The sequence below is a fragment of the Desmodus rotundus genome, chromosome 2 (assembly GCF_022682495.2).
Source record: "Desmodus rotundus isolate HL8 chromosome 2, HLdesRot8A.1, whole genome shotgun sequence".
NCBI classification, from domain to species: Eukaryota; Metazoa; Chordata; class Mammalia; order Chiroptera; family Phyllostomidae; genus Desmodus; species Desmodus rotundus.
In genome coordinates this window covers 164,951,876-164,975,202 of record NC_071388.1, presented here as the reverse complement: position 1 = coordinate 164,975,202, position 23,327 = coordinate 164,951,876, and the positions used below count along the sequence as shown (strand labels likewise).

Sequence of the window (23,327 nt, the reverse complement as noted above, 5' to 3'; positions counted from 1 at the left end):
CCCTTCGTGGCATCAGGTAAAGTTTATAGAGTCCAGGACTGGTTTCCTCTTGTTGGAGGAGCAGGCAGATGCTGAGAGCAGACCCCTCAGACAGGGCTACATAACTGTGGAGCTGCCGTGACATGCTCTGGAAAACAAAAGTAATCACTGAATACTGAAATATATGTAAACGCACTCCCCCTGGCCCCTTGACTCAAGAATGTTACCATGAACCTTAGCAAAACAAAGCAGTGGTGCTGACTCAGTCTTCTGAACATTGGCCCTGAACCTGAATGTGCTTTTGAATTGAGCTAAGGGTTTAACAGCGAGTGGACTCATTTAACCGTTTCTAGCTATCTCCTCCAATCTGGCTTTGTCCCAGAGATTCCTGATGGCTCCAGCAGCATTGGAGTCAGTATCTCTGATGTGTTTGCATCTGACCTCTAACCCACACATCAGTGTTATTTTCAGCTGTTCTTTGACAGCGATCCAACAGCTGCTGTTTAATACCACAGACAACTTGGGACACACTGAGGTTCTAGCAACAGAATTAATATGCCAGTCTTGGGCTCTGATTCAAAGCTGTCTATAATTTTCCTGCACAGGCAATGGGAGAATAAAACCCAAATCTGAAGTACCATGTTATCTTTTATTGCATTGTAGAAAAATATACATAGTGTTAAACTTTAATTAAACAGAAAGTTATTCTTACTGCCAGTAAAAGGCAACAGCAAAGTATATTACTTCTTTTTATCTGTGATAACTGAGTTTAAAAATGCTATTCAGTGGAGTACAGTAGTCAGGAAGAAATTCTGAAATGGTGGGTTTCTGCTGATAAATGCTTGTTGAAATATTTTTTCAATGTCCCTAAGAAATCTGAGGCTCTGAGAAAATGTGATTATTCCATAAAAACTCTATTTGACAAAAGGCAGTGAGTTTTAGAAAAGTAGATTAATCTAAAAATATATTTCAAGCAATTTTGTAGCTTGCCTAATCCAAAACCAAATACCAGAACTTGTTTTTAAAGTACATTTGGGGAGCTTTCCTTTGCATAAAAGAGACTTCAGAAGTCCTGAGAAGTTGATTTCCAGGTCAATGACTGGCTGGTTTCAGAGTCCACTATAACTATATAGATTCAATGGCAAAATTTATGTGGGTCGTCAGAATGTAATTTTTCCCCATTTGCTATCAAACGTCAGCTGATAGGAAGAGAGCTAGAAACTTCCCTCTACAGTTAAGATAATGGCAAAAATAACAGGCACTTAGTGTTACCATACTAGGGGTGTGGCGATGCTCTCCCGCTCTCCTCTCTCTCTCCCTCATGATAAACTCAATGGGGTTGTCTATTTTTAACCTGCTGTTCTTTCCTTCTGGCGGAGTAATCAGTGTGAGCTGAGCTCTTCCCCTGAATGAATCCAAGTAGCCCCCGTGGTTGCCTTCTGAAATGACCAGCAGATGCACATCTGTACAAAGGCTGCCCAAAGTATAAAGTCTGGTTCTGAAGTACCATGTCCAGCCAAGGAAGTCCTGGTGTGGAGTTTTCTACGACAACAGTCAGTTCAGTAGCTGTGCAGGCGGGGGACTCCAAAATCATTATAGCTGTCATAAAGGTAAGCTAACAACTTTCTTTTTTCTCTGTGGCTGTGGGTGTCTTGATGTGTGTTGATAAGCCCAAAGAACACTCCACGCAATCAGCACTACACAGCATATAGAAGATTGCAGCGCAAGTACCCCTTACTATTTTCTTAGAGCGGCAGCTAGGAGAAATCTCTATTTAAAGTTTCAGCTAGTTCCTACAGTTTCTCTTTCAGTTAGTGAGAAAACATTTACAACAGCTTGGTTTAAAAAAAACAAAAAGAACTGAACCATATATTTTCAATTTGGTTTTTAAAGGCAAGGCATTCATGATTATAAATTCATGATTGCCAGGGTGAAGAGTCAAGTGGACCTGTGAAATATTTGTGACTTTCGAGAGTGGATGTGAGGAGGAGGGAAGAGGAAAGTCCGAGCAGATAGGGGGTGGCATTGTTTCGAGCGTGCTGGAACACAGAGGACACCGAGTAGGGGGCTCTGGCTGTGACACGGTAAAGGCACCAGTAAGTCCTTGTCACATTGTTGGGAGAACGAAGACCCTGCCGGGGCAAGTGCAAAGGGCATATGTCACATTTGGTCTTAACAGCAGGAAGTTGAAGCCACTGGGGGCTTATGTTTTATGACGTATTTTATGTCAAGCCATTTGCCCATTTGCAAAGATGATAACGTGTGTTTTGGTTGAAGAAGACAACCAGGACTTTATTTCTCATGTAAAACCCCATGGAGCATTATGCTCTGGTTGAGGCAGTTCACCCCCTAAGGAATCCAGTGTTTAATGAAGGGAATTCAGCAGACAGGCTGGTGCTTACCGGCCAGTTACTTTCAGGACCCCACCAGGCTTAATTAATTGAAGGACTTTTCTGGCCTTTGATTAGACCATGGATGACAAAGATCTGTTCAATATCACTTAATTCTGTGAATTTTATGTTAATGTGAAAATTATAACAGGAAAGCAGCACTTGACATTGAGCAATACAATTTACCTTTGTGGCTCTGAATGCAGCATGTTCCCAGCCAGGGCATTTCCCAGTGTTGTTGACACTTGGCCCCAGAGAAACAGGACCTCTGTGGGGTTCCGTGCCCCTCCGTCTCTTCAAAGGCAATGAGTGGACATGGGGGGAAAGGCCTGAAGCAAAAGGAGCAAAAGTTGATAATTTGCATGTGATTTTATGATGCTTTGAGTATCTGCGAATTTTGGCACTGAAGGTAAAAGAGGCAAACTCACTGTTCAAAAAAAGTTAACTTTCTTTCCCTCAAATATGGAATATTTTGTAGAGCAGGATAAGGAATTATGAATATGGAATAAATCATAGGAGAATCAGAGAGAGAGTGACAGTAAGGAAAAAAACCTCTAAAATGACACTGGAAATTCCTATTTTAACTGAACTGTGTTTCTAAGAACCTTCCGTTCGTCTCCCCTCCCCAGCTCCCTTAACTCACTGCCATCCTTGTAAAATAAACCCCAAGCGATTCAAAGTGCAAAGTCCATCTTAAAGGGATAGAAGTGCCTATGTCTGACCTATATGGGCCTCTTGTTTCCAAACCGTCCCAGGACACTAATTATCTAGAATGGACATATGTTTTTCTCATTTCAGCAATTCACCCATGGGCGGGCATGTGCCTGTTAGTGGTACCTCTTGCTTAGTCAGTTGTTGCTTCTTAGAAAAGCAATTCCTCAGGAAGCACAGTGATCAGTTGTGTCTGAGAGCAGTGAAAGTCCCAAGCGTGGAAAACAAGTTGGCTGCTTTCAAATGGCAGTTGTCACATGTGTCTAATTTTACTGACATTTTCCTGTATACTCTATTGAATACTCAAGAGCAAAAGTTAGAAAACGTTATGTTTTAACTTCGAAACAAGATGCAAATCAGTTGTTTCATCTGTTGTTTGTTCTTTCTGGTTGAACTCCCAAGGTCAATGGAAAGACGCTGATCAGCCTAAAAGGCATTCACAAAATGTCCAGTTATGTAAATTATTTTGTAATTTTGTAATATTCAATAGTATATAATCTATTGTATGTGTTCCTCATTTGGGAATTTTAAATTTAAATCCAACATGCCAAGAGAAAAGAACTTACCCTAAGGATAAAAGGAAAAGGCAGGGCATGGATTTATATTAGACCTGTTGTATTTCAATTTATTAAGGCCCATCTCTATGGAAAGAAGAAAGTGTTCACGATAAAACTGGAAACTAAAAAAAAAAAATGGTGAAGGGGAACGAACAAGAGGAACTAAAAGTGCTTTTCATTTCATTTTTATTTTTAGTGTGGCAAATGGGTACAACTTCAGCTGGCTGAATCACAGCCCAATATTTTAGAAATTGGAAGCAATCAAGATGAAACCCAAAAACTTCTTCATGATCATGAACTTCTTTTGGCCAAGCTTAAGGTAAGGAAGATACTAAGTTATGATGCAGATACAAAACTAAAAACCAATAGAACATCTTCTTACATTACCTCTTGACTCCTCTGTTGTCACTGGTCTGTGGCTCGTTTAATGCAGCCCTAGAGAGAGCATGGAAAAGCACTATAGTTATTCACAGGCAAACACCAACATTGGACAGAAGCGACAAGACTTTTTAAAACTTTCCATACTGTGATAGAAAATATGGAGTAATTATTTTTAGTGTGGAGAAATAAGTATTTTTTTTTCCTGGCTGCCTCAGTGAAAAACTGTTCCATTATTTTTCCATTTCATGCATCATACTGCCGAGTCACAACAACAGATCCAGACTTTCTGCTGTTAATGATACCTGCTGGCAAGGATAATAGGGAGGGTTTTTTCCCTTCTGTTGAACGATTGAAAATATCTGATTTTGTGTTTAATATTAAGAGTTCTTGAAAGCAAAAAAACACTTAGTAAATCAGAGTTGTTATTCCATATGTGTTATGGTTATTTAGTTAAGAATCTAAAAATAATATTGGCTTGTGATTACCAGATAAGATATCTAATCAGAGCCAGCTATGTAATTTGTGGGGCCCAGTACAAAATGAAAATTTGAACTCCCTGTTCAAAAAGAAGGATAAAGCTTTTTCTTGACTAGTCATGGTAATTTTTTTTTGTTGGTGTTTAATCTGCTCTTTGACGTGCAGCTCCTTGAGGCATGAGGATATGTGTGGAGCAAGTACAGACCCTCAGGCACTGGGCCTTAGCCGTGGCTCAGGGCCCACCGCACTGAGCCGTGTCCTGACCCCTGCAGGGGCCCATGACAGAGGTCACTGAGCAGGGGCGGGAAGCAGACAGGATAGCAAAGAGACTATCCCCAGGAGAAGGATGACGTGTGCCATGAGGCTCCAGTCCTCCAGTACTTCCTTTGTCGTCCCATAAGTCTTCACTTATAAAACACACATTCAAAGATAAATTAAGAACTTTAAGACAGTGACAGGTAAAGCATTAAACCCAAGTGGTTTCGCCTTCTGAGGATAGAGACCCGTGATGCAGCCGGTCCTGTGAGTAATACCTAGTCCTGTGAGTAATGATCCTCACAGGCACACGAGTGTCGTCACTAAGATCAAAGGGGTTTGATTCAGAGGCCTGCAAGGACTAGGCGTGCTGTGTTTTTAGTACTTGAATATGGCTTCTTTGAACATCTTGGCCGGAATTTATACTTGCTCCCTAGATTTAGAAGCAGATCTGATCTGCATTTGATTTATGCTAACAGTGGTTTTCTGATTGGACAATAGTAAAAGTAATTGGGTAAATCACACTGAGAAGATCAAGAAAGAATTAGTGCAGAAGCAGGGTCCATTTGAATCCAGAATTTACGTTCCTGTTTTAGACAGCTCCTTGTTGTGAGCTCTGCTCTGTCTTCAATCCCTGGCCACCAGGAAGTCCTCTGTGCATCTATGAAACCACATTATGGTGGGAAAGAGCATTGAACCAGGAATCAAAAGAGCTATGCTTTAGCTCTAATTATGCCACTTAATTGTGTACTTTGGCTAACAACTCAAGATAATGAGTTTTCCATGAATTGTGGGAACCCAACAGCTTCCTCGAAATTCTTGCCCATCCTTAGAGGTTTACCCTCCCATGGTCTCCAGTGCCTCTAGCTCCTTCATAGGCACCTGTTCCTAGAGTTAATCTGGACTTCAAACTATATTTCTTTTCCAGGTCCCACTAACAGTTGGTGGCCAGCCATCATTTTCAGGTCCACCGAGGAGCTGTGGGTGGTGGAAGATCATGGCCATCTGGGTCTCTCAGGCCACCTCTTTCTTCCTGCACCACTATCTCTGTCCAGGCTCACAACTCCAGGGAGAATACTTTCTTTGATGGAGCAATTCAGCTCTTCCTAACAACTCTGCTTCTGAAACTTGTATACTTAAATCTACTCAGGAGCTCAGTTGGAAGAGGGTTTTTCATTTAACAGGATGCAAATTCAAGGGGGCCTTGTTGTTTTGGATTCTAGAGTTTTTTTTGTCCTTTTAAATCAGTCTTCTGGCTGTGGACTAGCCTTCTGGACTTCCGGCATTTTATCTCTAAGATGAGGGAAGCTTCATATCTATTGTATATCTTACCACAATGTGTCATGAGATCATGGACCATGCTTCCTCTTTGCATGGGGGTCTAAGAACATGGGATCTCCAGTGATAAGGGCTTTTGACTTCGCATAGGTCTTTAGCCACCAACCTCTTAATGTCCATCTCCCATACTATCACCACCCTACCCACCATCAACCCAGCCACCCCTCCCCAAGAAATTTTAAATAGTAGCATCATCATCCAGTGTTACTGGATGGGACACCAAGTGACACAGAGTCAGGGAGACAGAGAGGCATCTTCCACATTTCTGCAGGGAACAGAGCATGGCCTGGTTATGGCAAACACAACTTTTTGACAAGTCTAGGAGGACTCAGTACAATGGAAGATTATGGTAGATTAAAATGTCCATGCATTTTTTTGGTACTCCTCCTATTGAGAAGTGGAGTCTATGCCCATTCCCTTAAAACTGCACAAACTCTGGGACTGCTTTGACCAAAAGAATACAGCCTAGATGATGCTGTGGCAGTGTCTGGGCCCAATCTCAAGAGACTGGCTGCTTTTAATTCTTGTGATTTCAAATAGTCACTCTTGGAACCCAATCAACTTGTGAGGAAGTCAAGCAGCACTGTAGGAGGTCCGTGTGGAGGGGAACCGAGCCTCCCAGCAGCAGCTCTGGCTGAGATCCCTGCTATCAGTCGTGTGAGTGAGCCATTGGAGCTCATCGTGGAAGTAGACTGTCTAGGCCTGGTCGGGCGTCCCAGCTGACCTGTGTGGAGCAGAGACAAATCTTCCCCACTGAGCTCTGACCACATTGAGGATTGTGAGCAAAATAACTAATTGTTGTTTTAGGTCATTAGAATTTGCAGTGGCTTGTTACACAGTAACAGATAATGGGAAAAGAAGACAACAGCTATGGTGGCTATTTCCCTGGTGTTTATTTCATGACAAATACCATAAAGCCCAACCAACACCGGCTCGAGCACCCAAGAGTTTGTCTATGTCACAACAAGAAGCGTGGGCTTGGCGTAATCTTCCAAAGTATGAAATAACACTATGAGGATATAGATAAGAAGATGCTTTGCGATGACGCTGAGCATCTTTTACAGGCTTTTAAATAGAATAACCTAACTGGAAACAAAATAATACCCAACAACTGGGGACTATGTTTATAAATTGATTGTTTGTGCTTCTTTCATACTGTGGAAGGTTATGCTGAGCCCCAGGCTTCTTGCTGTGACATAGACAAATTCTTAGGTGTTTAAGCAGGTTGGTTGGGCTTTATGGTATTTGTCACCAAACACATTCCTGTTTGAATCTGGGTCAAAAGCCAGGATCACAATGAGCATTTTTGAGACCATAGGCCTGTAGTTTCTAAGTTATTAATTGTTCATTTAGAAAGTAGTTCTTCTTTATAATGTACGTCTACAAACAAGTGTTTCTTATGGAAAGTAGGACCCGTAGATCTTATTTGTGATGACAGAAGACTTGGTCTGAGATTTGACTGACAGTTCAGGAAATATAAATGAGGGGTGGCTGAGGTAGGATAGTAGAACAGCACCCAGTCGCCTTCTCTCCCAGCCTTTAATTCTGCTGAGTTAGATTAAATGCTAGGATACAAATATACTTTCTGCATTCTGTTCAAAAGGCAATAGGTCTTTCTACTCCTGAAAAGATGTGTGTATTGTGCTTAAATGAGAATGAGGGGATTGTTTGGTTTGGTTTTTGTTTGTCTGTTTGTTTGAAGTCCAGTATGACTTCTACCTGCGTTGCCTTAACAGAATGCATCTTTTCTAAACTGTAGACTTTGTCTTAGATATGTTTTAATGGACTAATGTGTCAAAAATCTCTAGAGATTTTCAAGTGACATGGCTGTATCATTCTCATAACAGACTCATCTAGTTATTAGTCCTCAGGAGAATTAGGCAAACTTCTTCTGGTTCTACAGTTAGCTCTGCCCTCTAAATTTCCCAAATAGTCCATCTCCCTCCTACCACATACTTGAAGTTCAGGGACTTGAGTGAGATTACCATAGTTTTTTTAAAAGATTTTATTTATTTATTTTTAGAGAGGGGAAGGGAGGGAGAAACAGAGGGAGAGAAACATCAATGTGTGGTTGCCTCTCACGTGACCCCCACTGGGGACATGGCCCACAACCCAGGCATGTGCTCTGACTAGAAATCGAACTGGCAACCCTTTGGTTCACAGCCCATGCTCAATCCACTGAGCTATGCCAGTGGAGCCAGGGCAGATTACTGTAGTTTTTTTTTCGTAAAAAAAGTTGTCTATTCCATTTCCTATGTTGTACTTTACATCCCCATGACTATTCTATAACTACCTATTTGTACTTCTTAAATTTATATGCATGACTCATGGACATGAATAGTGGTGTGGAGATGGCCTGAGGGACTGGGAGGGTGCTGGGTGGAGGGGGACAGAGGGGGAAAAATTGGGACAACTATGATAGCACAATCAATTTTTATTTAGGTTCAGTTGTTGATAGTTGTGAGTTTGTTGCCATTTTACTGTTTATAGTTTTGATCTTATTTTTCTCAGATAAGTCCCTTTAATATTTCATATAATAAGGGCTTGGTGATGAACTCCTTTAACCTGACCTTTTATGGGAAGCACTTTATCTTCCCTTCCATTCAAAATGAAAGCTTTGCTGGACAGAGTAATCTTGGATGTAGGTCCTTGCCTTTCATGACTTGAATACTTCTTTCCAGCCGCTTCTTGCCTGTAAGGTTTCTTTTGAGAAATCAGCTGATAGTCTTTTGGGAAATCCTTTGTAGGCAACTCTCTCCTTTTCTCTTGCTGCTTTTAAGACTCTACCTTTATCTTTAGTCTTGGGTAACTTAATTATGATGTGTCTTGATATGTTTCTCCTTAGATCCAACTTCTTTGGGGGACTCTGAGTGTCCTGGACTTGCATGTCTAGTTCCTTCACCAGACTGAGGAAGTTTTCCTTCATTATTTGTTTAAATAAGTTTTCAGTTTTTTACTCTTCCTCTTTTCCTTCTGGCACCCCTATGACCTGGATGTTGGAATGTTAAAAGTTGTCCCAGAGGTTCCTAAGCCTCTCCTAATTTTTTTGAATTCTTGTTCCTTCATTCTGTTCCAGTTGGATGTTTATTTTTCAACCTGTTCCAAATCGTTCATTTGAGTCCCGGTTTCCTTCCCTTCACTCTTGGTTCCCTGTATATTTTTCTTTAGTTTACTTTGTATAGCCTGTACTCTTCCTCTATTTTGCAACCATACTCAGTCATTTTCTGTGTGAGCATCCTGATTACCAGTGTTTTCAACTCTGCATGTGCTAGGTTGTCTATCTCCTCATCGCTTAGTTCTTTTTCTGGAGTTTTGATCTGTTCTTTCATTTGGACCATATTTCTTTGTCTTGGAACACCTGTTCCATTGTAAGGGGGGGGGCCATAGGTATTTGCAAGGGCTAGGCAACCCACTTCACCGAGTTGTGGCGTTGTATGTGGGGGAGGGGTCAGAGAGGGAGCAATGCCTTTGCTTGGCTCTCACCCTGCTTTGAGTCCCCTCCCTCACTTCCCAAAAGCAGGTTGTGCCCTTTCAGGTGCTGATTCCTGGGTGGGTAGGTTTGTGTACATTCTAGGAATCTGTAGGCCCCTCCAATGAATTCTCCTGTGAGACTGGGAGTTTCTCCCACAACCACAACCCCCATATGTTTTTATAGCCAGAGGTTTTGAGACTTTGTTTCCCCACTCTGGAAAACTGGGTTACTCAGTCTGTCTCGCTCCCCAGTTGTTCTTCCCAGCTTATCCATACATGAATGTGGGCTATCCCTCCTGGCCAGCCACCACCTCGCCCACCCCAGTCCATCAGCTGCCACCTTGCTATGCATCCTCACTGCCCCAGTTTCCCATCTCTGCCCCTCCTACCAATCTAGATGAATTTTTCTTTAACTCCTTGGTTGTTGGACTTCCATACAGTTTGATTTTCTGGCACTTTTGGGTTTTTTTTTGTTTTCAAATTGGTTGTTATCCTTCTTTTTGGTTGTGTGAGGAAGTGAAGCATATTTACCTTTGCCTCCCTCTTGGCCAGAAGCCTAATTCAACTGATCAATAAAATATAATTTTAAAAAATGTCTTAAAATTGAATACCAGTTCCAGTTGCAGGCAAGATGGATTAAACACCCTCTACCCAGTCTCCATTAAATACAAATATAAACCTGGACAGAATGTGTGTTTGCTGAGGATGCTGAAAAGTAGAGCCCAGCAGGTAGATTAGGGAAACACATCAGAATTCCGCCCACCCAGCAGTGTTGTTTTTTCTCTCTCCAGTGTTGCCTAGCTTGGATTCAATGGCAGGTTGGCACCGTGAGGAACATACCAGATGTGGACAACACAAGCTCCACAAAGTCTTCTCTTTCAGGTCTGAGCAGTAGAAAGGAACTCCATGGGTCAGAAAGGGGATAAATACCCGGCCTTTGTTTTTGCTTTTTGTTTTTCTATTCTCTCTGCCCCAGCCCAGGCAATCCCCTAAAGCAAAGGTCCCCAACCTCTGGGCCACAGACTGGTACCAGTCCAGGCCTGTTAGGACCCAGCAGGAGGTGAGCTCGAATGTAATGCACTTCAATCATCCCAAAACCATCCCACACCCCCGGTACCATGGAAAATTGTCTTCCACAAAACCCATCCCTGGTGCCAAAAAGGTTGTGGGCTGCTGCCCTACAGGTAGCAGTGATGGTGAAGGCAGAGGCAGCCAAGTGCCTAAATCTAAAAGAAGAGAAACATCTCCCTGACTGAAGGAACGGTGGTCTCAGGGCTTGTGATAAATTCACATTGCTGTTTACTTCCCTCTGTTCTCCAAGCTGCTTGGTAACACATGCACCGTGGTGGGAAGTGCCCAACAGAGTGAGGAAATTAAGCCCCGGGTTTCAGGTCAGAGGACTCCCATGGCTTCCATGGTACAAATTTGAGGCATTGAGTCAGGCCAGTGAAATGAGAAGATGGAGGAGGTGATGAGAAAGCAGTCTCACCTTTCAGCTCCTTCACTTAGATTATATAGATGGTGATCTGCTTTTCTTACGTCCTGATTACTCTGTTAGTATTCAGGGAATTCAGGAACCACAAGCTCTCAAATTTAGTCATAGGACATGTTTTTTTAAATTTAAATTTCAGCTCAATGCTCCCCTTTTGGTTTATGTGTATGTTTTAATTTTCTTTATGAAAAATAATAGACAAAAATATAGAGAGTGCTATGTAGTTAACTGCAATAAACTGTCCCCATATGGCCCTGCCATGTCAAAAAAAAAGTTTCAGCTCAAAACATATCCTGAGTTTTTACATAATTGGAACTAGAGAAACCCAATCAACCCAAGGCTATTTCTCACAGCTTTCTGAGAGCCTGACATTCTTTGATTCATTGATCCCATTGCCTATTAAACATTTATTAATGTGTTGGAAAGAAAACCCTTCGCTAATGTGTTATACTTCTCAGGACAGCAATAAATAGAAATACATAATGCAAACCAGAAATGGAAGTCACATGTAATTTTTAATTTTCTAATAGCTACATATAAATTTTAGAGCATTAAATACTTATATTAGAAAAGCACAAATGTCTTAAGTCAACAATCTAAGTTTTTACCCTAAGAAACCAGAAAATAAAAGCAAATTAAAACCAAAGCAAGCAGAATGAAGGAAAAAAGGAAGAAGAGAGCAGAAATCAATGAAATTGAAAACAGAAAAACATAGAAAATTGAAAAGCTCAATAAATTGATAAGCCTCCAGCCAGACGGAGACAGGAAAAATGAGAGAAGAAAAAAATTGGCAGTATTAGGCATGAAAGATGGGGCAACACTTAGAATATAAGATGGGAATACTCGGAACAACTCCGCACGTAAATTCAACAACTACATGAAATGAGCCGATTCTTTGAACGCTGCAGATTACTAAAACTCACCCATTAGTCAAATTTAAAAAAGAAAATTAAATTAATTAAAAATGCTTAATTTATCCCAATATATCTACAATATTGTCATTTAACATGTAATCATTATAAAAGTTATTGACATTTAAAAAATGTTTTGTATTAACTCTTCAAAATCCAGTATGTACTTCATAGCATATCACAATTTGAACTAGCCACATTTTAAGTGGCTAGTGGATATTGAACAGTGCAGATTTAAAGAATAAAGAAGACTAAATCTTCTGGGAATGAAAATAGAGTCTGTTTATTTTTTTAAGCTCAGGAGAAGTCTGCCTATAACCAAGCAAATGTATGTAGGACCTGAAAAGGATAATTATGAGATGAGATTTTTTTCAGGAACAAGAAATAAAAGAAATTAGACCAAAATATTTCTAATAGCCATTTTTGAAGGAAATTAATAAAGTGATGTTATTAGACACTGTCACAGGAGTATAAATATTTTTCTAATTTAATATTTGTAAAAAAACTGTATATGTGTAAATGTATTTGTGTGTTTGACAATATTGCAATTGATATTACTTAAAAGAGTAATTTTTTTAAACAAGTGAACTAACATAACCATTTTTTAAAATTTATTTTTATTTTTATTGTTACTCAACTACAGTTGTATGCCTTTTCTCCCCATCCCTCCACCCCACCCCAGCTAAACCCTAACATAACCATTTTGAAATAATGAAAAGAAAACTTTGTATTAATATAATTTGAAAGGCTGACAGAAGGCAGTAATTAAATGGTGAATTGTCTGAATGTGAATTCTGGAAGTATTATTTCATGAATAATTTCATACATAATTAATTTGTTGTTCATTGTTCATTCATTCCTCTAATAAACTTGACTGAAGCAAAAGGGCGATGCTGATTGAGAAAGAAGCTTTTGTTAGCATGGGAGAAACCAGGGTTAGGGAAAGTGAGCAAACTTCATTTAAATAGTGGAGGGTGTGAGAATAAGTAAACAGATTGTTTACTATGAATCTGTATTTCCATAAGAATCAGTTGTGAAGTTTTGAAGGAAGAGGACCAGAGAGAAGATTTTAAAGAGGACAGATGACCAGAGGGTCGTACACAAGTGACCAAGGACAAGAGGAGTGCGATGCAGCTTTGAGATCCCAGGTGGCTGCAGTAGACTTGATCTCATGTTATCAAGAGTAGAGAAGTCTGGAAAGTTGACTTACTGCTCTACGGCTCTTGGGCAGATGGCTATTCCAGGCCCAGAGCTGTAGCCATTTCAGAAAACCAATGAGCGGGAATGATACAAAAATGAACGACCTCCACTTTCAACACTTAGAGCAAAGAGGGCCTAAGCAGGTAGTGCTCATCCTGTCCGGCATTAAGAATCACCTGGGAGCTTAAAAAGAAAACACACGACTCACGTATCTTGGCCCTGAACCCAAAGAGTCAAGGGAAGGCTGGGGCACCTGTACATTTTTTAAAGGATTTTGCAGTAATTTGGAAGCACAATGAGGAGTAAGAATCTCTGGCCCAAACCCAAATAACAATTACGGTTAAAGAACCACATTAATACACTTGAACAGAAGTGCCATCATGGAATTGGAAAAGGGACCATGGAAAATTAGAGGCAAAAATATTAAGGGTTTCATCACAAAAGTTTATAGAAAAGGAAATTTCAAGACAGAGTATTGAATAGTGTTGGAAGCAGGAGCGTGTTTGAGGAATCTGCCTTTGGATTTGACAGTGAGGAATTTATTATTGCTCTCTGAAATCTTTCTAGGATGCTCCCCCTATATGCTTCTGACCAGTCCTCCTCTGAGTCCCCTCTGTAACTTGTAGCCCATCTGTGTCTACTATAGTATCTGTCTCATGGAAAACTCACGTGTGTTTCATTTTTGTCTTCTTCATTAGATGACTAATATAGTTCTCATCCTGACGGCATAAGAATCATGTTTCTAACCCTAGGGCCTAACACTGTGCTTGGATTGTACATTCAATAAATGTTTGTAGAATGAATGAATGAATGAATGAATGAATGAATGAATTACATCCATATATCCATTACATAAGTGCAGGAATATATCATCTCTGTGTAGTAATAAAAGAAGCATGCTAAAAAAGGACTGTTGGGGAAAAAAATGAAATAGTAATGATTTAATGGCATTAACATACTTTGCTCTTCTTGCTCACAACAGTTCTGTTTTAAGAAGACTCAATTATTAATGTACAGAACATTTGGGATCCTAAGAGAACATGGTGGAACTGATAAATTATTCATACTGTTAGTTTTTGTGATACGTGTTATTAGTCTTTTAACTGAGCCGGAGGGTAAGTTTCTGAGTGCATTATTGATATCCTTGTTTTGGAATGCTAGGTCCCCCTCCTCTGGGAAACAATCCCTGAGCTTCAGCTCTATCTCTCTCCATTTGTTTCCACTGGGCTTCTCAATCAGCCCCTCATTATATTATGAGTACTGTCTCACACTCTAATACGGTACTCACTCAAGAGCAGTCTGTATAATGTGTTTGGAGTGTGGTTTATGAGTATTTATACCAGAATCATCTCGGGTACCTAAAGTCCTAGGAAATAAGACTCTGTGGGTGGGGCAAGGACAACCTGCACTTGCCCCCTGTAGCTCTAATGAGCTTTTACTCATCAGTTAGTGTTGCTTTTAACATTGGTTTGCTTAATATTTTTATATTTGTATATAGTTCTCCTAAGAGTGTAAGCTTCCCTCTGGGCAGAGATTGTGTTGGCACATTTTAAGTTATTATCTGAATAATTTAAAAATTTAAAAAAATAGTATATTTAAAGATTTTATTTTTAAAGAGAGGGGAAAGGAAGGAGAAAGAGAGGGAGAGAAACATCAATGTGAGAGAAAAACATTGACCAGTTGCCTCTTTCATGCCCTCTTCTAGGGACATGGCCCACAGCCCAGGCATGTGCCCTGCCTGGGAATTGAACCAGCGACCTTTCACTTTTCGAGACAACACCCAACCCACTGAGCCACACTAGTCAGGGCTATCTGAATAATTTTTGTCTAAATTAGTTGTAAGAGTTTTGGAACCTAAACCATGACATACGTATAAACATGATGCAATGGGCTTTTATTGTAATTGCTATGTGTCAACCACTTTTTAAATTTTAATATTAAAATCAAATATTAAATATATTTAAATAATTTAAATGTATCAATTAATCCTTTAAAAAAACATGTCAGATAAATTTTATGACAGGCAGCACACCTTAGAAGTTGAGCTGGTAAGTTCTGCCAGCCTGGATATGAATCACAGTGTTGCTGCTTAGGCGTATAATTCTGGGAAAGGTACCCCTCCCTCTGTCCCAGTTTCTTCACTTGTAAAATTGGGTAGCAATAGTGCCTACGTCCTAAGGTGGGTGTGAGGATTCAATGAGTTAAATACTTAAAGAACTTAGAAACAGGGTTCACACAGTGTTGAATGATTATTAGCTCCTATAATTTTTAATCCCCACTTTACAAAGGTGGAAACAAACGCACACACAAGTCATTTGCCACACAGCTGGGAGGCAGTGGAGCTGGGACCCCCGCTCCAGCAGGTGCGTCTGTGCCACACCTGTACTCCACACGCCACATGGCCTTCCACTCTTAGCTGTACCACAAAATCCCACTTTTGGGGGAGAGTTACAAGAGTGGTAAAAGTCACTTTCTGTCTGACTGAAAGGACCACTCAGTAATTTCTTACCAACTCACAGCCGTACGATCAACTCACAACGTGGATCGTACGGGATTTGCAGGAACCATGTTGCATTAGTATCAGAATGGCTCTGCTCTACGAGGCTCGCTCCCCTGTCTGCTGTGTTCCTGGCCCTGTGTCCGGCCGTGGGGACTGGGGAGACACAAAGAAATGTGAGACATCCTCGGCCTCCAGAAACTTATAATGTACAACAACTTAGGGGAAATGACCCTGGTAGGCCAATGAAGCAATGAAATAACAGTGAAGTCACAACATCAAGCCCTAGATCAGGGGTGTCCAACCATTTGGTGTCTCTGCGCCACACTGGAGGAAGAGCTGTCTTGGGCCACACAGTAAGTACACTTGAACACACAACCACACAAAAAAAATCTCATAATGTTTTAAGTAAATTTACGGGTTTGTGTCAGGTCACATTCATAGCCATCCTGTGACGCATGTGGCCCACAGGCCACAGGTTGGACACCCCTGCCCTAGATGATTAAGTCCCCAGATGAAAAACATTGATAGTGAAATACTTTAAGCAAGTTCAAGGGAAAAGATAAATTAATTTAACTGGAGTTTTCATGGAGAAGGTGGAATCTAAGGTCAACCTTGAAATAATGGGGCTGTGGAAGGAAGCAGTGTGAGCAGTTTGTGAGGCAAGAAAGAGTGCAAACTCCTAAGTCAGAAGTAGCTGTCTCTGCTTTGGCTTCATCCTGTGAACAAATGTTAGTTTAATACTCGTGTTTATTTATCCTTCTGTTTGGTTCAAAAACTTCCCGATGTTCTTGCTTTCATTGAGTCTTAGGGAATGTGTCATTTTCTTTGTTGTTGCTTTTTAATTATTATTATTATCCAAGCATAGCAGAGTTCAAGTTCTCCAGGAAAACACGATGGCATGCTTGATAAGCCTCCAGACTTTGTTTTTGCGGGCACATAAAAGGCTACAGAACACAGAGAGAAAGGTAGTGAAGTCTAAACAAATCCCAGGGTACAGACAACCCTCTCAAACAACAGAAAGCACCGTGAATAATCTACTCCATGCACCTGTAGATTACTTCTAGTTATATTATTTACTCCATGTCACAGAGCAGACATGGAAGAGTCATTTCTGTGCAAATACCCGAGAAGGAAAAATTAAGAAGATACATTTGTAAAAAATAATGTTTTAGAGCTTTTGGGATACATTTAAAATCTGTTTTAAAATACCATCATTTATTGGACCTGTACAAAAGAAATCTGTTTAAACAACTATTGCTTTGCAGTAAATTGAGTAAAAGAAAATATCTGATTCTATTTACATGTGGTTGTAAAGGGACTAAGTTGTACCTTTGAAAGGTAAAGGTTGTTCTGGCTTTTCTGCTGTGAACGGAGTTTATGGTCCATTAGTAAATGGCTGTAGTTTTAAAAATGACCCCCAAAATGCTTATTTTTAAAATCCAAATTGGCTAATTCAGTACAATGTCAGAATTTTCCAAGTTGGTTTTCTTAATTTTGCCTTTTTCTGTTATTGCTCACGTCACTGACGTCCCCTAGCAGCAACAGAACTATCTGATATTCTCCTAACTTGGTTTTAGCACAGGAACCCCTGAAAGTTAAAGAGCTGACACAAGAATTCTCAATCAGGTGAGGGCTGTGGTCCAGCTTCAGTAAGAGGCTGTTCCCACTCGGGACCGCTGTGGCCCTCAGGGGTAGCCTGTTAGCTGCCGCTTGTTTTCCAGACTGGAAGCCAACCAGAACCCAGTTCTGTTACTTGTGTGCCAGTTTGGATGAGGGGAAGCCCACAAACGGAACAGGGTAATAACACCATCGGACAGACCTGTGCAGTTAGGTTTTCACAGCCAGAATTAGGCGGTAGACTGTTTCTCTTGCATCAGAAAAAGTTGTTAAGCCGTAGAACCATTTTGCTTCCATACTCGATGTCTAAACTAAAAATTAAATAAGTATGGTTTACACAAGAGACCATAACCTATGTTGAGAGTGAAATAAATATAAACTGCCTGAACAAATGAAATGTAATTTCCTAAGTATTCATTTACAGCTTGGTTGTTGTTATGGTGCTGGTAGTTACTCACCTTAGAAGACCGAATAGTGGCCGGGCAGTGTGCTCCGCGCTTTACCTGCATCATCTCGCTCTGACCTGAGAAGAATGTTATGAGGACAGCACTCTCCATATGCCCATTTTCTGCACGTAAAAGTGAGACTCGGAGTACTTGCATGAGTTCGCACGGTTAGTAAGTGGCAGGGCCTGCTGTGGATGTGACTTCAGTGACACTTGGGGGATACCCTTGCCCTCACATGTCTGTGACCTTCCCACCCAGGGCAGTTTCTATGCCCAAATTCCAGCATTAGGGAATCATTCTTTCAAATTATCAATAACTTGTTCTTTATTCAAACACAAGTAGTGGAGCAAGCATCTTTCTATCCTGTTACATTTTACTGGTGGGGCCTGCTTTGGATTCCTTTGGCCCTAAAAGCTTTCTTGTCCTTGGTTGACACCTAAGTTAGATGCTTTTCAAAAGTGTAGGATAGGGGCCCTGGTTAGGTAGTTCAGTTGGTTAGAGTGCCGTCCCAATATGCCTAGGTTGCAGGTTCAATCCCTGGTCAGGGCACAGACAAGAATCAACCAGTAAATGCATAAATAAGTGGAACAACAAATTGATGTTTCTTTCTCTCTCCCTTCCTCTTTCTCTCTCCAAAATCAATCAATAAAAAAATTAAGTGTAGAATAGAGGGTTAATAACATGAGTGTTTTTATAAAAATAAAGCCATAAGTTAAAATAAATATTCTCTGCTAACAGAGTTAGTATTAGCTAACATGTGGAAAAGGATTTATCATGAATATCAGGGTTTTCCTCATATTCCTGAAATCACACCACGTATTAGCTCATTCATTCCATCCACATTTATGGCTAACTCCGGTTGCCATCAGGAAACGTTATAACGTGAGGAAATGTAACAAGCATTGCATTTAACTGGGCTGTACAGCTGAAATATCTCCATAAAATAATGCAACAACTAGGTTGGAATGATTATGTAGCAGACATCTTTACTTCATAGACTGCTTTCATAGCTACTGTCTCATTTCATAGCTATGTCTCCTACATAAGGAGCAGCGCAGTCTGGACTCCTCTTTATTAATCTGAGTCTTGGTGAGGTTTTGTTTGTTTCTTTTTTGTTTTTACCTTCCCATGACTTACTATTTTATAATTGGACATTTGTACCTTTTGACCCATTCCCCACACCCCCACCCCCACGTCTGGGAAACACTAATTGGTCCCGAGAGAGGTCCGATGGCTTGCTCAGAGCTGGCAAGTGGACGAGCTGAGTAAAATTTAGTTTATCACGATCATTCCACTGTGCTGTATCCTGTGGCCTCCTGGCATAAGCTGAGCACTCAAGCCTCATCCTACCCAGAAGTATACATCTGATTCCACAAAAAGTGCTGTCGCAGCACAGCCAGCAGTGGGATGCGTTGGGCCCCAATGGGGACGTTGGACCTAAATCTAGTTCCATGCCAGCACGGAGGATTCTGGTGTGGAGACCCCTTAGGTCCTCCGCTGATGGCGGTGTACAGTGACCCATGGGAGTACTGTGGCACCCAGTGGGGGATGCCCCATAGCTCACATACAGTGCTAAGGACAAAATTAGGTAAAATTACACCTTTGGATTTTAGCTCAGAAGTTCCTTACGTGGTTGAGTAGGAGAACAAAAGATATCCTTGTATTGAAACAAACAAATGCTTTCAATGGAACTCTTTGGATTCTAAGTGATAGTGATAAGAAAGCCTTTATTACTGATGAACACAAAATTATTTTCTTTTGTCTTACTTTTTTAAATGATCTTCCTGTTACTGTGAAATAGACTAAGAGCTACACTAATGTATTTGAGCTATATTGTTTCATCTTTAAAAACATACTCTATTGATTATGCTATTACAGTTGTCCCAATTTTCCCCCTTTGCCCCCCCTCCACCCGGTACCCCCCTTCCCTCCAGCAATTCCCTCCCCCTTTAGTTCATGTCCATGGGTCGTGCATATAAGTTACTTGGCTTCTCCATTTCCTATACTACTCTTAACATCCCCCTGTCTGTTTTGTACCTACCAATTATGCTTCTAAATCCCTGCATATTTCCCCCAATGCTCCCCCTTTCCCTCCCCCAGCTGATAACCCTCCAAATGATCTCCAAATCTATGATTCTGTTCCTTTTCTGGTTGTTTGCTTAGTTTGTTTTTTTAGATTTAGTTGTTGGTAGTTGTGAATTTATTGCCTTTTTAATGTTCACATTTTTTATCTTCTTTTTCTTAGATAAGTCCCTTTAATATTTCATATATAAGGGTTTGGTGATGATGAACTCCTTTAGCTTTACCTTATCTGGGAAGCACTTTATCTGCCCTTTCATTCTAAATGATAGCTTTGCTGGGTAGAGTAATCCAGGTTGTAGGCCCTTGCTTTTCATCACTTTGAACACTTTTTGCCAGTCCCTTCTTGCCTGCAAAGTTTCTTTTGAGAAATCAGCTGACACTCTAATGGGAACTCCTTTGTACATAACTCTGCTTTTCTCTTGCTGCTTTTAAGGTTCTATCTTTATCTTTAACCTTTGGCATTTTAATTATGATGTGTCTTGGTGTGCCCTCTATGGGTCCAAGTTGTTTGGGACTCTCTGTACTTCTTGGACTTGTGTGTCTATTTCTTTCAACAAATTAGGGAAGTTTTCTTTCATTATTTTTTTCAAATCAGTTTTCAATTTCTTGCTCTTCCTCCTCTCCTTCTGGTATCCCTATGATTCGTATGTTGGTACATTTGGAATGTCCCAGAGGGTCCTTATACTATCCTCATATTTTTTGAATTCTTTTTTTCTTCTTGCTGTTCTGATTGAATGCTTATTTTTTTTCTTTATGTTCCAAATTGTTGATTTGAATCCTGGCTTCCTCCCCTCCACTGATGGTTCCCTGTAGATTTTTCTTTATTTTACTTAGTATAACCTTCATTTCTTCCTTTATGTTATTGCCATACTCAATGAGTTCTTTGAACATCCTGATCACCAGTATTTTGAACTCTGCATCTGATAGGTTGGCTACCTCCATTTTGTTTAGTTCTTTTTCTGGAGTTTTGTATGTTCTTTCATTTGGACCATAGTTCTTTGTCTCCTCAATTTGGCAGCCTCCTGTGCTTGTTTCTGTGTATTAGATAGAGCTGCTTTGACTCCCTGTCTCAGTACCATGGCCTGTTGTAGAAGAGGCACCAGTAAATTGTGTGGGATGGAGCCTTAGGTAATCCCCAGGGTAGGGTGACTCACTTCACCAGTTTGTAGCTCTGTGTGGGGGAGAGCTCAGAGAGGAGACAGTGCCACTGCCTGGCTTCTGGAGTGCCCAGCACTTGCCGTGTTTCCAGTCATTTCACCCACTTCCCTTATGCGACTGGCACCCTTCCAGCTGGTGCCCTGGTGGTGAATTGCAGAGTGGGTGGGTTTGTGTACATTCCAAGTCTGTGTGAGCCCTTTAAGCAGAGTCTCCTGAAAATTGTCAGTTTCTTCCACCGCACCAACCTCCACTGGTTTTTATAGCCAGAAGTTATGGGGATTTATCTTCTTGGCACTGGAACCCTGGGCTGTGTGGTTTGGCCTGGGGTGGGATCACTCATTCCCAAAGTATCCCCCCCAATTTTTACCCACCATACGTGAATGTGGGACCGTCCGTTCTACCGGTGCCACCACGTCTCCATGCCAGGGCTCTCTGCCCTTCTCAGTGACTCCACCCCACCTACTCATCTGGATGAACGTGGCTTCTTTAAATTCTTGGTTGTCAGACTTCCATACAGCTCAACTTTCTGATGGTTCTGGGTGTTATGTGTTTTGAAATCTAGTTGTAATTCTCTTCGTGGTTGTGGAGGAGGTGAAGTGTGTCTACCTATGCCTCCATTTGACCAGATGTTTCAACTTTTTAAAGTCAACATTATTATTAGTTTAAAAATACAATAGAACTTTACATTTTAAAAATTATTTTTGTGTTTTACAGTGTCAAGTTGTATACTTCAAGGCTAACAATGCATTTATTTTTTTACTTAGAATTTACAAAAGCAGTGTTTAGAGTAACCATGTGCCTGCAATTACTTGGGTAAATAAAAACCCAAGATCAAATGGAAAGGTAGGAGTTAAAAAAGTGTTTTGGTGTGATTCATATAATTCTGATGATCTGAATCCGGACTATGAGTATAATTTCATATGTTACCGTAAATTATTGCCTATACATGGTAAAGCAGTGGATAAACTGCCTTACTTGTCTCATTCTCCAGATTTTTATTATCTGCATTATGTATGCAAGCATCGACCTAAGCCCTTAGGATTTAACAGTGAGCAGAACAGACCAAAGTTATTGTCCTTTTGAAACTTACGGTATAGTAGAGGAAGACAGATAATATACAAGTAACATAAAAAGGAAATGTGGGGCAACAGTACAGACCCAGATGCCCAGGAGAGTCTCTGTGTGCTTGTTATCATTGTGTTCCATCCAGTTCAACATGTTACAATATTTTATTTTATTTATTTTATTTTTATATTTTTTAATTTTTATATTTTTAGAAATAATTGTAGATTCACAGGAGATTGCAAAATTTGTTCACAAAGGACCTGTATACCCTTCGCTCAGTTTCTTCCAATGGTTATAACGTTTACCATTATGGTGTAATATAAAAACCAGGAATTTTTTTTCAATATACCCTGGAGATCTTTCCATATCTGAACACAGAGAGAGCTTGTATTTTGTCTGTTTGTTTTTATTTACATATGCATAGAATTCCATTGTGTTGATAATACCACAGTTTATTTAATCAATTCTCTTTAGATAGTCTTTTAGCTTGTTTCTGTACTTTCGCTGTTAAAAACAATGCTCAATGAATAATCTTATAAAAACCAGGAATTTGACATTGGTACAATATATGTACAAAGTTCTATGTCATTTTATAACATGTGTAGCTTAATGTAACCACCTCTGCAGTCAACATACACAGGATTCCTTCACCAAAAAGATCTTCCTCTGCCACCACTTCATGTTAAGTATCCCCCTCCCCACAGAACCCCTAAACCCTGGCAACCACAAACCTATTTTCCATCACTGTAATTTCACCATCCAAGAATGTTATAAAAATGGAAGCATACAGTTTTGACTTTTTGAAATTGACTTTTTTTCACTCAGCAGAATGCCTTTGAGATCCATCCAAGTTGTTGTAGCAATAATTCTTTCCTTTTTTGTTGTTGAGTGGCCTTCAATAGTATGAATGTACCAGTTTCTTTAACCATTCACCCACCGAGGCACCTTCTAGTTGTTTCCACATTTTGGCTATTATAAATAAAGCTTCTATGAACATTGATGTATAGACTTTTTTGTGGACATAAGTTTTCAGTTCTCTGAGATAAATACAACCGCCAAGGCTTAGGGTAGTTGCCTGTTTATTTTATAAGAAGTGCTGGACTGTTTTCCAAAGTGGCTGTACCATTTTACGCTCCTACCGGCAATGTTGAACGATTCGGTTTTTCTGCTTCCTTACCAGCATTTGGAAGTGCCATTAGCTTTTTAACTCTCCTATTGGGCATGTGCTGCAATGCTGTTACAGTGTAGCCTCCTACTAGAGAATAATCATTTTGCTTTTGATGTGAACTAAAAATAG

The 23,327-nt window shown here is 40.3% G+C and overlaps 1 protein-coding gene across 4 annotated transcripts in view; it reads left to right on the top strand.

Annotated features, from left to right (window-relative positions):
* The first annotated feature begins 1,159 nt into the window (after positions 1-1,159).
* CCDC141 (coiled-coil domain containing 141) overlaps positions 1,160-23,327 on the top strand; it is a 149,840-nt gene continuing 127,672 nt past the window's right edge. For 2 of the 4 annotated variants that reach the window (XM_045196305.2, XM_045196304.2), the window contains exons 1-2: positions 1,160-1,589; positions 3,834-3,956. In XM_045196305.2, the coding sequence (XP_045052240.2) occupies positions 1,488-1,589; positions 3,834-3,956 (225 nt within the window). In that variant the 5' untranslated portion in view covers positions 1,160-1,487. Of the gene's footprint in view, positions 1,590-1,908; positions 2,076-3,833; positions 3,957-23,327 lie in introns of all 4 variants that reach the window. The other 2 variants (XM_045196306.2, XM_024561457.4) reach the window with 2 other exon arrangements.